Genomic DNA, 12084 nt, shown 5'->3' with positions numbered 1-12084 from the left:
ACGTAGGGTCAACTGGAAGTTGCTTCTAATATATAATTCTATAGTAGTTACTTTAGCTGCTAATTGTTTTTCTGCAAACCAACATAAATGCTTTTAGGGGACAAGGCTTTTTTTTAACCAGTCCATGATAAAAGCCCGAAAAGTACATTAGAGATTATTCACATTTTTCCCTGTAGCCACTGGCCATTTTGGAGGAGGTGGCCATCTCTGGTGCAAAGACAAATCCTTAGTATTACGTTTTGAAACTTCAGATGAGTAACACTAACGACAGAAAAGCTTGAAGTTTGCTGCTTTAAAGGAAGTCACTATTTAAAGAAACTCTACATTAAGTACTTCTGTTAAGCAGGGAATCCTTTACCCAGAATGTACCTCTGGCACATTGGCCTTTTTTCATAAGTTGAGGTTCAGCTAAAATATCAAAATATTTTCTTGAGTGTCTGTGCTTTTCAAAAGAGCACATGAACCTGAAGGAAATGAACACGATTTTATTTGCAGGTGACAGCTGTAAAGTAGATGTATGACTGACAGTTTGTGATTATGTGCCTCGTGTTCATTGCAGCAAAAAGAAAGCAGGTCAAGGCATATTTACTACTGACTCCATTCACTGGGGCCAGTGTACGACATTACATCTTAGCAATTTCTAGTTCATCCATGAGAGTGTGTTTAATACAGTTTTTCATTATGCCAGTAAATCACATGAATCCTTAATGAGAATTGGACAATAACAGTTGGCTTGCCAGTGAAGAGGATTTAAGTCTTGATAACAGCAGCATCAGAATATTCATAAAGCAAGCAAGGAGGAAGGCATTTTGACTGGAGATGGACAGATCACCCTATTTACGTCTGACTCTAGTTATTAATATTAGTTATCTGCCATATAACTGTGGTGTTCAGGGGTTGCCAGTACCATCAAAAAGTTGGGGGAAGTAGCTACCACTACCCTGTTATTTTCAAACATAAATTTGGTCCTTCGCTTGTCGCTTTTACTATGTCTAGAAAGTGCTAGCCATTTAACAAATTTGAGTGCCTGCTCTGTGCACAGTGCCAGAGGATACAGTAGTGAGTAAGGAGAAACATGATTTTTCTTTTTCTTGGCTGTATCTCCTTGCAGTAGTTCTGTTTGAGATGCCAAATTAGGCAATCACTCAGAGGTGGAAAGTGAGATGGGGCACTGAATTGGGTTGAGTGTTGTCAGTAAGAGGCCATAGACTGGGTGACCCTGACTAAGAGGGTCTTATCTAATCATGAGATTATCCCCGTCACCAGTGGCAACACACTGAGAACTTTGTAGTTGAGATAATGCCTGGAAAATTACTCTGCCACACCATCAGGCTTAAAATAACAGGTAGAACCATATTCATCTTGTGGTCAGTAAGCAATTTTAAACCAATGTCTTTGTTCAATTTTACTGGAAAATTTATGAGTTTGGAACATCGAAAGTACTGAAATGATATAAAATATTAATATTTAAAAAGCATCATGTAATAAGGATATTCCAAAATACATTTGAAGTATGTCACCAAAACCAAATTTTGTGATGAAATACCTGTTGATGAGGAGGTTGAGGGATACAGGAGCTGGTGATGATGATAATATCAGTATTTATATGTGGGTAAATATGTAATTATACCATATTTCCCTCATTCATTCTCTCACTCTTCAAGACAATTATTTCATACCCTTTTCTCCTCAAATACGAATGCTTCCTTTTTTTGACTTTCAGTTGATTATCTTGATTTCTCTTTCACTGAGACGACAGAGGCAATAAGGATAGAACATCTGGGACCTCCCACCACATCTACTTACCTACCCATGTCCATACATTTCACTTTCTCTGCTGTTTCAGGTGAACTGTCTGTTCTCAGAGTGGATGCCAGCCCCTCCACATGTGCACTAAATCTCATCCCCTCTTGCCTTCTCAGTCGTGGCACATCAGTAATTCTCCCCTATGTATCATCAGGTTTTCTTTCTCTCCTGGTTCTTTCCATCAGCTTACAAACATGCTGTTATTTTTCCCAACCTAAAAATACCCTTTCTTGACTCCATATCCCTTTCAGTGTAGAGCAAAACTCATCAAAAGGATTATCCACACTTGCCAGCTCCAATTTCTCTTCTCCATTCTCTTGAGCCCCCGTCTCATTTACCCTCAGCACTCTCCAGAAACCACTCTTGTGAAGATCACCTATGGCCTCCATAAGGTGCAATCCCATCGGCATTTCCAGCCCTCATTTTGCTTGCCCTCTCAGCACTTGACTCGGCTGATTCTCCGTCCTCTTTGAAACACACTCTTCCTTGGCCTTCAAAACACTATACTCTCCTATTTTTTCCTTTTATCTCTCTAGTCCTTCCTTCTCACCCCTTCATATTTTCTTCTCTTCACATTTTTTTGGTGGCCTCATCCAGTCTCATGGCTTTTAATGTTATAAATTATCAACTCCTGAGTTCACCCTCCCCTGAACTCCAGGGTCATTCAACTCCCAACTAGCTTCCAACTTGGATAGCTAATAAATACCCCAAACTTAACATCATTTCCACCCCTCGCCCCATGCTGCTCCTATAACAGTCAACTTCGTCTTAACCTTCATCTCAGTTGCAACATCACTCTTCCAGGTCAAAACCCTAGTGCCATCTTTGTTGTTGTTGTTGTTTTGGAGACAGAGTCTTACTCTGTTGCCGCCAGGCTGGAGTGCAGTGGTGTGATCTCGGCTCGCTGCAACCTCCATCTTCCGAATTCAATCAATTCTTGTGCCTCAGCCTCCCGAGTAGCTGGGACTACAGGGGTACCACCATGCCTGGCTAATTTTTCCATTTTTTGTAGAGATAGGGGTTTCACCATGTTGCCCAGGCTGGTCTCGAACTCCCGGGTTCAAGCGATCCATCCACCTCGACCTCCCAAAGTGCTGAGATTACAGGCATGAGCTACCGTGCCCAGCCCCAGTGCCGTCTTGACTGTTGCCTCTCTCCTACCTTATGTTTAATTACTCAGCACATGCTGTTGACTCTAATTTCAAAATCTCCTGGATACCAGCCAGCTTCATGTGTGTGTGACCTGAGCAGTTGCACCAGGCTCTGTGCTTGGTTTAGTGCTCTGCTGTTGCTGTCTTGAAATTATTAATAATTTAAAAAAATTGGAGTATGATAAAATACATATAACATTTACTATCGTAACCATTTTTAAGTGTACAGTTCAATAGTGTTAAGTATATCCACATAGTTGTGCAACCAGTCTCATCTTTTTTTATCCTTGCAAAACCAAAACTCTGTACCCGTTAAACAACTGCCCCATGTCACCTTCCCTTCAGCCCCTGGCAACCATCATTCTCCCTTCCATTTTTGTGAATTTGAACTTGACTGTAGATACCTCATATAAGTGGACTCATATAATATTCATCTTTTTGTGGCTGGTTTATTCCACCTAGCAAATGTCCTCAAGGTTTATCTATGTTTTAGCACATATTGGAATTTTCTTCCTTTTAAGGTGGAATAATATGTCCTTGTATGTATATAGACCCCATTAAAAAAATTCTTTCATCTGTTGATGGACACTTGGATTGCTTCTGCTTTTTGGCAGTTGTGAACGATGCTATGAACGTGGGGTATACATACCTCTTCAGGACCCTGCTGTCAAATCTTTTCAAGTTTTTATACCCAGAAGTGGAATTGCTGGATCATATGGCAATTCTATTTTTAAGTTTTAGAGAACTGCTATATTGTTTTCCATAGTGGTTGCACCGTTTTATTTATTATTTATTTTAAGAGAAATCACTCAGACTGCATCCTCTCCCTCTTACTCTCTCAGAGAAAGAGAAGAACAATCATCAATGGCAAATAGCAGTTGCAGTGAAGCAACTCCAAGAACCAACTTCACACTCAGGAGAGAATACTGAACCTCCTCCTTGTGGATTCCAGGGCTGCGCCATTTAAAAACTCTTCTTCTTCCTTTTCTTTGGGGGGTGGGGGGATAAAGTCTTTCTCTGTCACCCAGGCTGGAGTTTACTGGCACAATCATAGCTCACTGCAGCCTCAAACTTTTGGGCTCAAGCAATCCTCCCGTCTACTTGTCTCCCAAGTAACTGGGACAACAGGGAGTGTGCCACCATGCCTAGCTAATTTAAAAAATTTTTTTGTAGATGCAGACCCTTGCTATGTTGCCCAGGCTGATATTGAATTCTGGGCCTCAAGCGATCTTCCCACTTTGGTCTCCCAAAATGTTGGGGTTACAGATGCACACCATCACGCCTGGCTTAAAAATTCTTGATAATTGGCTGGGCATGGTGGCTTACACCTGTAGTCGCAGCACTTTGAGAGGCCAAGCCAGGCAGATCACTTGAAGCCAGGAGTTCCAGACCAGCCTGGGCAACATGGTGAAACCCTGTGTCTGCTAAAAATACAAAAACTAGCTGGGCATGGTGGCTCATGCCTGTAGTCCCAGCTACTTGGGAGACTGAGGCACAAGAATCACTTGAAACCAGGAGATAGAGGTTGCAGTGAGCAGAGATTGTTCCACTGCACTCCAGACTGGGCGATAGAGCATGACTATCTCAAAAAATTAAAACATTCTTGATAATTTTTGAACAATGGAGCCTGCTTTTTCGTTTTGCAGTAGAACCCATGAATTATGTAGCCGGTCCTGCCTGGGTGTTTCCACTTTACACCTTGTCTAAACCACAGTCTCTAGATTATTGCAGTAGCCTCCTAACTGGTCTCTCTGGTTTCATGTAATCTCAAACACATCCAGTGATTCCTTTAAAACATATACAGGACCTCCTCATTCTTCTGCTCAATATTCTCCCATCTCCGGGCCCCACATGATCTGCCCCTGCTCCATCACTTCTCTGGCTTCATCTCCTCTTTCTCATCCCCGCCATTACTCCTCTCCAGCCCTGCTAACCTCTTTGGTGTCCCTTCAATTCCCATGCTCATTGTTCCTTCTGCCCAGAAAGATCTTCCTTCAGATGTCTGTGTGGTTTAGTTTCTTACCTCTTTCAGATCTTTATTCAAAGAACATCTTAGTAAATTCTTCCCTGACCATTTTATTTAAAATTTATTTAAAATTCTTCTCTGACCACTTTATTTAAAATTACAATCCATCCCTATCTCTTTCCCCTGCTTTATGTGTCTTCATCATACTTATCACCATTTAATATTCAATACATTTCATAATTTATTTTATTAATCATTATCTCCCCCCACCAATCACTAGAATACAAGCTTCATAAGGGCAGAGATTTTTGCCTGTTTTGTTGACTGCTGTCTCTCTGGAGCCTAGAACTCTGTCCAGCGTGTCGGCACTCAGTAAGTATTTGTGGCATGAATGGATGAAAGAGCTAGTCTTAGAGCAATAATTTTCACAATATGGTTGTATTGGAAGTCTAACTGTCAGAATAGTAACTGAATTGGAGATAATTTATGAGATACTATGGAAGCTGTTAGGGCTACTGTCTAAATTATCAGGTTTTAGTCAAAGTCAGACTATTAGCCAGCGTTCTCCAGAGAAACAGAACCAATGAGAATGTGTATGCATGGTACACAGATAGTTTTATATATATATAGTTTTATATATATACAAAACATCTCTCTCTATATATAGTTTTATATATATATATATATATACACATCTCTCTCTCTCTCTCTCTATATATATATATATATAGAGAGAGATGTATTATAAAGAATTAGTTCACATGATTAAAAGGCTAAGAAGTCCCAAGATTGATGGCGAATCAGTAGGCAAGAGACCCAGGAGAGCCAATGGTGTAGCCCAAATCAAAGACCCACACGCTCAAGACCCAGGAAGAGTCCGTGTTTCAGTTTGAGTCTGAAGGCAGGAAAAAGCAAATGTCCCAGGCTGAAGGCAGTCAGGCAGGAAGAGCTACCTCTTACTCAGCCTTTTTGTTCCATTCAGGCTTCAACTGATTGGAGGAGGCCCACCCACATTAGTGAGGGCAATCTCCTTCATTCACTCTGCTGATCCAACTGTTAATTTCATCCAGAAACACACTCACAGACAAAGCCAGAAAGTCTTGCATGTCATTGACCAAATGACCAGTCAAGTTGACATACAAAATTAACATCACATTTGGGAGAAAAAGAGATTGTAATATCACTCTGTGTTTCTTTAAAAGATTGACAGTAGTCAGGCTGCTCACAATAGATTAGAGGCCACTGCTGTTTTAGTCATTTTGGAACTGATAGGCCTTTAAGGGCTATGAGTGTTTGACAGATAAGATTTTTTAAAAATAAAAACAAAAACTTCCTTGCATCAGTGAAATCATTATTACTTGTCTGTCTTCCTGGAAACTAACTGGAATTATATCTTCAGCTCTTCCAGTTTAAAGGTTTCCTGAATATGAGGAATATTTCTTTTGTCTTACAGAGAATGTTTGGAAGTAGGGTGACCCCTCGAAAATTCCGTACTTCACACAGTAAATGACATTCAGAACTGCACACCAGGTAGACAAGATGTAATTGCTTATGTCAAATGACTTGCTTCACCTGAGCTGTTGCTGCACACATGGAGCATGGAAGCTGGAAAGGCCACTGCCACTGATGAGCTTCTACATTACTCAAGGACACAGAAGCTCTTGATGTCTGTAATTAAACACACACATACACAAACAAAACAGTCTCTCAAGTCTATATCTGAAGCCAGTGTCTTGTATTTCCATAAATCCTGGTTCACGTGACATCTCTTGCTTAATTGCCCTTTAAACTGTTTTATGGCTTTATAGCAACCTATAAAAGGTGATTTCCAAATATGACAAGCACCGGAGGGCTGAAGGGAAGAGTTACCCAGGAGTTGTAATCACTGAATCTATAGCTGCTCCCCTAGCAGCTCAGCCTTCCCAAGAAAGGGAGAGGAACTGCCAGGTCACCGAGCCGCCATGGGGCGATACTCCGGAAGAAGCTTCCGTTTAATCCTCATGTGCGTCGTTAGCGTCCTCCTCTTTGTGATGGAACTAGTGATAGCTTACGTTGGCAACTCCCTCTCCTTGGCCTCCGATGCTTTTGCCGTCCTTTCCCACTTGGTGTCCATGATCATAGGTTTTTTTGGTGTAAGGGCCAGCAACATACAACAGCACAAGAAGAGCACTTACGGCTTTCTTCGGGCAGATGTTGTGGGAGCATTTGGGAACACCATTTTTGCGGTGGCATTGATGTTCAGCATCCTGGTTGAAGCCATCAAAAGGTACATCAATCCCCAGAAGACAGAGGAGCCGATACTGGTTCTCAGTGCTGGAATTATTGGTCTGTTCTTCAATGTTATTAACTATGTCATCTTCTTGGACTGCTGTTACTGCGCAGCACCCAAGCCCCAGGGAGACATGGAAGCAGGTAAATAGCTACTCAGAGGGTGGCAGTAAATTTGGTGAGAGTCCTGGCGGGTGCTGTCTGAGGGGGCCTTTGTGGTGATATCCAAAGGGGCCTGAGTCTTTGGGTCAGCCTCTTGTCCCTGTGATTTTACAATCGACCTTTCTCAGAAGAGTTGCCTTTAGTTTGAGGTTCTTTGTGAGTAGGGTAGCAGCAGGTTGCTTCAATGTTGGCAGCATTTCTTGAATTTTTACTCAGGGAATGAAAAAGTGTCTTCAGGCAGGCAGAGAGAAAGTAAAGGCACTAATCGTAGCCACAGAGAGAGCAATTGGAAAGACGGTGGATGTGGCAGTCTCCTTTAAGTGATTTACTGTTGTTTACCCATATGTGACATGGCTATGTTTGAATTTTAAAAAAATTTAATGTCTTCATAAAATATGTTTAAAGGTACTGGGCTACATAACCAACTCACAAAGAGCACAGTATCAGATAATCAGGTACACTGATTAACTGTTAGGAATATATTTGAGGAATGTTATGTAAAATGGAGAGAGAAAAAATAAAGAAGATAGTCCAGTAAATGTGGCTAGTTTTTGAAAGGAAAATTTGCACTTATTTATTGCACACATCTGTTCTGTTTGAGAAACAGGACAATTTACATGTGAATCTTTAAGAGAGACTTAAGTGTGAGTACCAAACTTTTTGGATTATCTGTCAAAAGAATGGAATTAAATCTTGGAAGAGAACAATATATCTAAAAGATGCTTATTTTTTTTAGATGGAATCATGTTTCTTTAATTTATTGCCACAAGAGGTGTTTGTAAGTACATATGTATCAGAAAGTTCTTACAGAAGAGAAATTTTCAGTGTTTCTTTTATAAATAAGTCGTATAGCATGAATAGATTCAAATTATGGTTCTAGCACAGGGCAATAGTCAAGTTACTTCACCTAGCCTGTTTCCCTATCTGTAATATGGAGTTAATAAGGACTGAGAGAAATGCTAAGTAACTTATTTAGTATTTAGTAGGCACTTGATAAATACAAATTATTTTCTAAATCACAATGCAAGCCTTTAAACTACATGGCAATCCAGTATTTAATTCTAATAGCTCATATGAATCTTTAAGAATTTCAAATATTTCCTTGTTTGATGCTGAAGAGTTTTCTCTCAGTAGCTGGGCCATTATATAACTGAGTCTGGGGACCTCAGAGGCCAAGTTGCATCTTTTATTTGATTCCCTGTCTTTGCTACCATTATAAATTATGTCAGTTGGAGCTGGTCCTTTATCCTACCTCTGTGTCAATTTTCCTATTGGTAGAACATATGTTATGAGAGTGTCTGTAGGATGTGGTAAACATAAAAATAAATTAGAAACTACAGTCTAGATTTTTATTTGAGTTAATGAATCACTGAATTTGGGCCTCATCTTTTGTAAAGGAAAATTCATTGTTAACTTGAGACCCTATGCTATGGCTACGTCAATCATCATGTGAAAATTACTACTAGAGCTTCCAGATCATGAAATTCACATATTTGATATAAGACAAATATATATTTTTTATTGCTAGGTATAAATTTAAGGCAAGAGAGATGATTTCAAATGATTAGTGTTGACATTACCATTATATTTTTGATTGTCACATAACAGTTCTGATTTTGCCCTTATTCTTGACATACAATATTTACCTGCATATAACAAAAGCAATTTATGTAAACAGTCTGACTCTGACCAGTATGAAACTTGGTACACACCATAGTTCTATTTTTATAAAATTGAATTATTACTGGATAGATCTTAGTTAAGCTTTTGTTTGGGAAGTGGTATTTTCCAATGTGTATGTTTATGCTGAGATAACAACAAGAGGCTGAAGACAAATGTTTCACTCCAACCATATGGGTTTCTTTTTTTTCTTTTCTTCTTTTTAATTTTTATTTTTAGTAGAGACAGGGTTTCACCATGTTGGCCAGGCTGGTCTCGAACTCTTGAACTCAAGTGATCCACCCGCTTGGCCTCCCAAAGCAGTGGGATTATAGGTGTGTGCCACAGTGTCTGGTCCAGCCATATGGGTTTCTGCTGGCTTAATTCTAGAGTATCTAGCTTCTTTTGAAGTATTTGATGCTATATAGTGTTCTACTTTAAATAAGTGATAGGTACAATATACATGTGACTCACGCTTTAAGATTCATGTTCTGTGTTACCATTATTATTTTGGCAGCTTTTGGTGTTGTTAAATTCTTCTATTAGAAATTTTAGGCTGTACCAGCAGCTAATGCCTGTAATCCTAGACTTGAGGAGACTGAGGCAGGAGGATCACTTGAGCCCAGAAGTTTGAGGCTGCAGTGAGCTGTGATCACACCACTGCACTTCAGCCAGGGTGATAGAATGAGACCCTGTCACTAAAAAAGAAGAAAAAGAAAAAGAAATTTTAGTGTTTAAACTTGCCAAGTTCCTTTAGGATAGCTGTTTGGCTTGTTAGCATTTATGTCTACAGTTATGTATTTATCACCTTTTCTGAATCATACATTTTGGTATTCTTCCCATCATCTAAATTAGTTTAAAGAAAAGAATAAATATTGCATCAGATGAACCTCATAAATTGACATTAACCTGCTATCAATTGGCTCACATTTTAAGAACAAATATGATTAATCCATCCATATTTATAAAAGGAGTTATAAACTATGAGAGCAAAAGACTCTTGATTTCAAAAGATTCAACCTAAACTTAGGATAAAGAATTTCTGTAAGTCTAGAATCCTAGCTTATAGCACATGGCAGTGCCTATAAAACAACTGCTGGTACCACCTGGCTTCATGATCAGAATCCAGTAATGTATCACGCCTTTTGTGGAATCTCTAACTAGAGTTTTTTGCTTAACAAGCCTTCGGTCTCCCCCAGGTTCTGTGGATCTTTTACTTGTTCTGCTTATCTATCTGGTGTAGAAATTGAATTCATAATATTTGATGTTTGAGATCATGGAAAGTAAAAAAATCAAGACCACTAACTTTAAATTAAATACAATAGAACAAACTTTATATATAGGTAAGACTTTAAATATCCCTGGGATGCATGAAAAAAGTTATACTGGAGAATCAGACATACAGAACCAGAACATTTTTAAAACCTGGGAGAAAAGAATGTCTGAAAGATTTAGCTGAGATGAGAAAACTTGAAAGTCTTAGATCCAGATCTAGCCGGTGGGAGGCCACCCCGACTCTAAAAGGTGTGAGGAAGTTCAGGTGATGGTAGAGCCAGTATTTTTGGCTAAAGTGCGAGGCAAAGTGAAAAAAGTAAAAAACACAAGCATTAAATAAAAGACAAACAAATAAAATAGGGTTAAAGTCCACAATGGTCGATGGCTTTGTGTGTGCATATGTTTCGGGGAAGGGAATAGGGGAAAGGTTGAAGGGGTGAAAATAACATGTAGGTGCAGATCGCAGGAGATACTTGTCACGAGCCAGTATCTTTCTCTAGGCTTAGAGACTCAATTTGTTACGTTTATACTTTTTCCTATTCCTTGCTTACTTTATTTGATTTTCCTTGATTTTCTTGTTATCTTTCATGTTTAAGTCTTATTTTTAGTTATTTTTTCAGACCTGAGTTTTCTTTAGAATCAAGCTACTAAAACCCTCCATGCCCTTGCCTTGTACTGTATGAATAACCTTGCTGTACAGTGGCCTTTATTTTAAGCTAAAGGTAATCTTGTACAGCTTGCTTTTCTAGTAGGATGGCTTCTGCTCTATTTTGCATCTTTTTCTGTCTGGGATAGATCGGGCCTGCCATTTATATCATTTACAAATGATACATTTATATCAGAAATATCTGTTAATTATTTTAAAGTTTTTTTCTTAAAAAAAAAAAAAACAAAATGCCTTTCCTTTGAATTTAAGTTTTTTTTGTTTTTTTTTTTTTTTTTTGAGATAGAGTCTCACTCCGTTGCCCAGGCTAGAGTGCAATGGTATGATCTTGGCTCACTGCAACCTCCGCCTCCTGGGTTCAAGCAATTCTCATGCCTCGGCCTCCCAAGTAACTGGGATTACAGGCGTGCGCCACTATGCACAACTAATTTTTGTATTTTTAGTAGAAATGGGGTTTCACCATGTTGGCCAGGCTGGTCTCGAACTCCTGGCCTCAAGTGATCCTCCCGCCTCAGCCTCCCAAAGTGCTGGGATTACAGGTGTGAACCACCGTACCCGGCTAAGTTTTGTTTTGATTCCAAATTGTGTTTGCTTTCCCTCTCTCTCCCTCTCTTTCTCATAATCACGGTTCTGGCATTATGTTTCTCCAACCAACTCGCTAGAGGCAGTGACAGCACAGCAACCAGCAAAGTGTATTGTTGCAGAAGGTTTTAACACACTGCTGATTAGTTGCTCATGCAAGCTTCTAGTTAAGACTCAGTACTATAGCCTGACAGGGGCTTTTCACGTGGACAGTCCTGTAGACGCTGAAACAAGTCAGGTTTCCTTTTGTCATGAAGGAAATTTTATTCAGTGACAAGCAGAGTAGGCAAGGCCAAGAATTTTAGGAGAGGCAAAGGGGAATTTGCTGTCTCTCTGCCAGTAGCAAATACTATGGAGTAAATAAAATTTGAGGCCGGGTGCGGTGGCTCAAGCCTGTAATCCCAGCACTTTGGGAGGCCGAGGTGGGCGGATCATGAGGTCAGGAGATCAAGACCATCCTCGCTAACACGGTGAAACCCTGTCTCTACTAAATATACAAAAAATTAGCCGGGCGTGGTGGTGGTCGCCTGTAGTCCCAGCTACTCGGGAAG

At 39.8% G+C, this 12084-nt stretch overlaps 1 protein-coding gene and 1 non-coding gene across 2 annotated transcripts in view; one reads left to right on the top strand and one right to left on the bottom strand.

The window, feature by feature from the left end:
* Nucleotides 1–3761: 3761 nt before the first annotated feature.
* Nucleotides 3762–3971, bottom strand: LOC129459005 (small nucleolar RNA U3). The gene has a single exon (XR_008649827.1). It is a non-coding gene; the product is annotated as a small nucleolar RNA U3 (small nucleolar RNA).
* A 2833-nt stretch (nt 3972–6804) lies between these two features.
* The window catches only part of SLC30A10 (solute carrier family 30 member 10), a 47570-nt gene continuing 42290 nt past the window's right edge, over nt 6805–12084 (top strand). The window contains exon 1 of the mRNA XM_055234465.2: nt 6805–7335. Within this exon, the coding sequence (XP_055090440.1) occupies nt 6885–7335 (451 nt within the window). The 5' untranslated portion in view covers nt 6805–6884. The remainder of the gene's footprint in view (nt 7336–12084) is intronic.

Source organism: Symphalangus syndactylus, chromosome 19 (genome assembly GCF_028878055.3).
Source record: "Symphalangus syndactylus isolate Jambi chromosome 19, NHGRI_mSymSyn1-v2.1_pri, whole genome shotgun sequence".
Taxonomy (NCBI): domain Eukaryota; kingdom Metazoa; phylum Chordata; class Mammalia; order Primates; family Hylobatidae; genus Symphalangus; species Symphalangus syndactylus.
The sequence above is the reverse complement of the archived record's forward strand: the minus strand, read 5'-3'. Positions and strand labels throughout refer to the sequence as shown.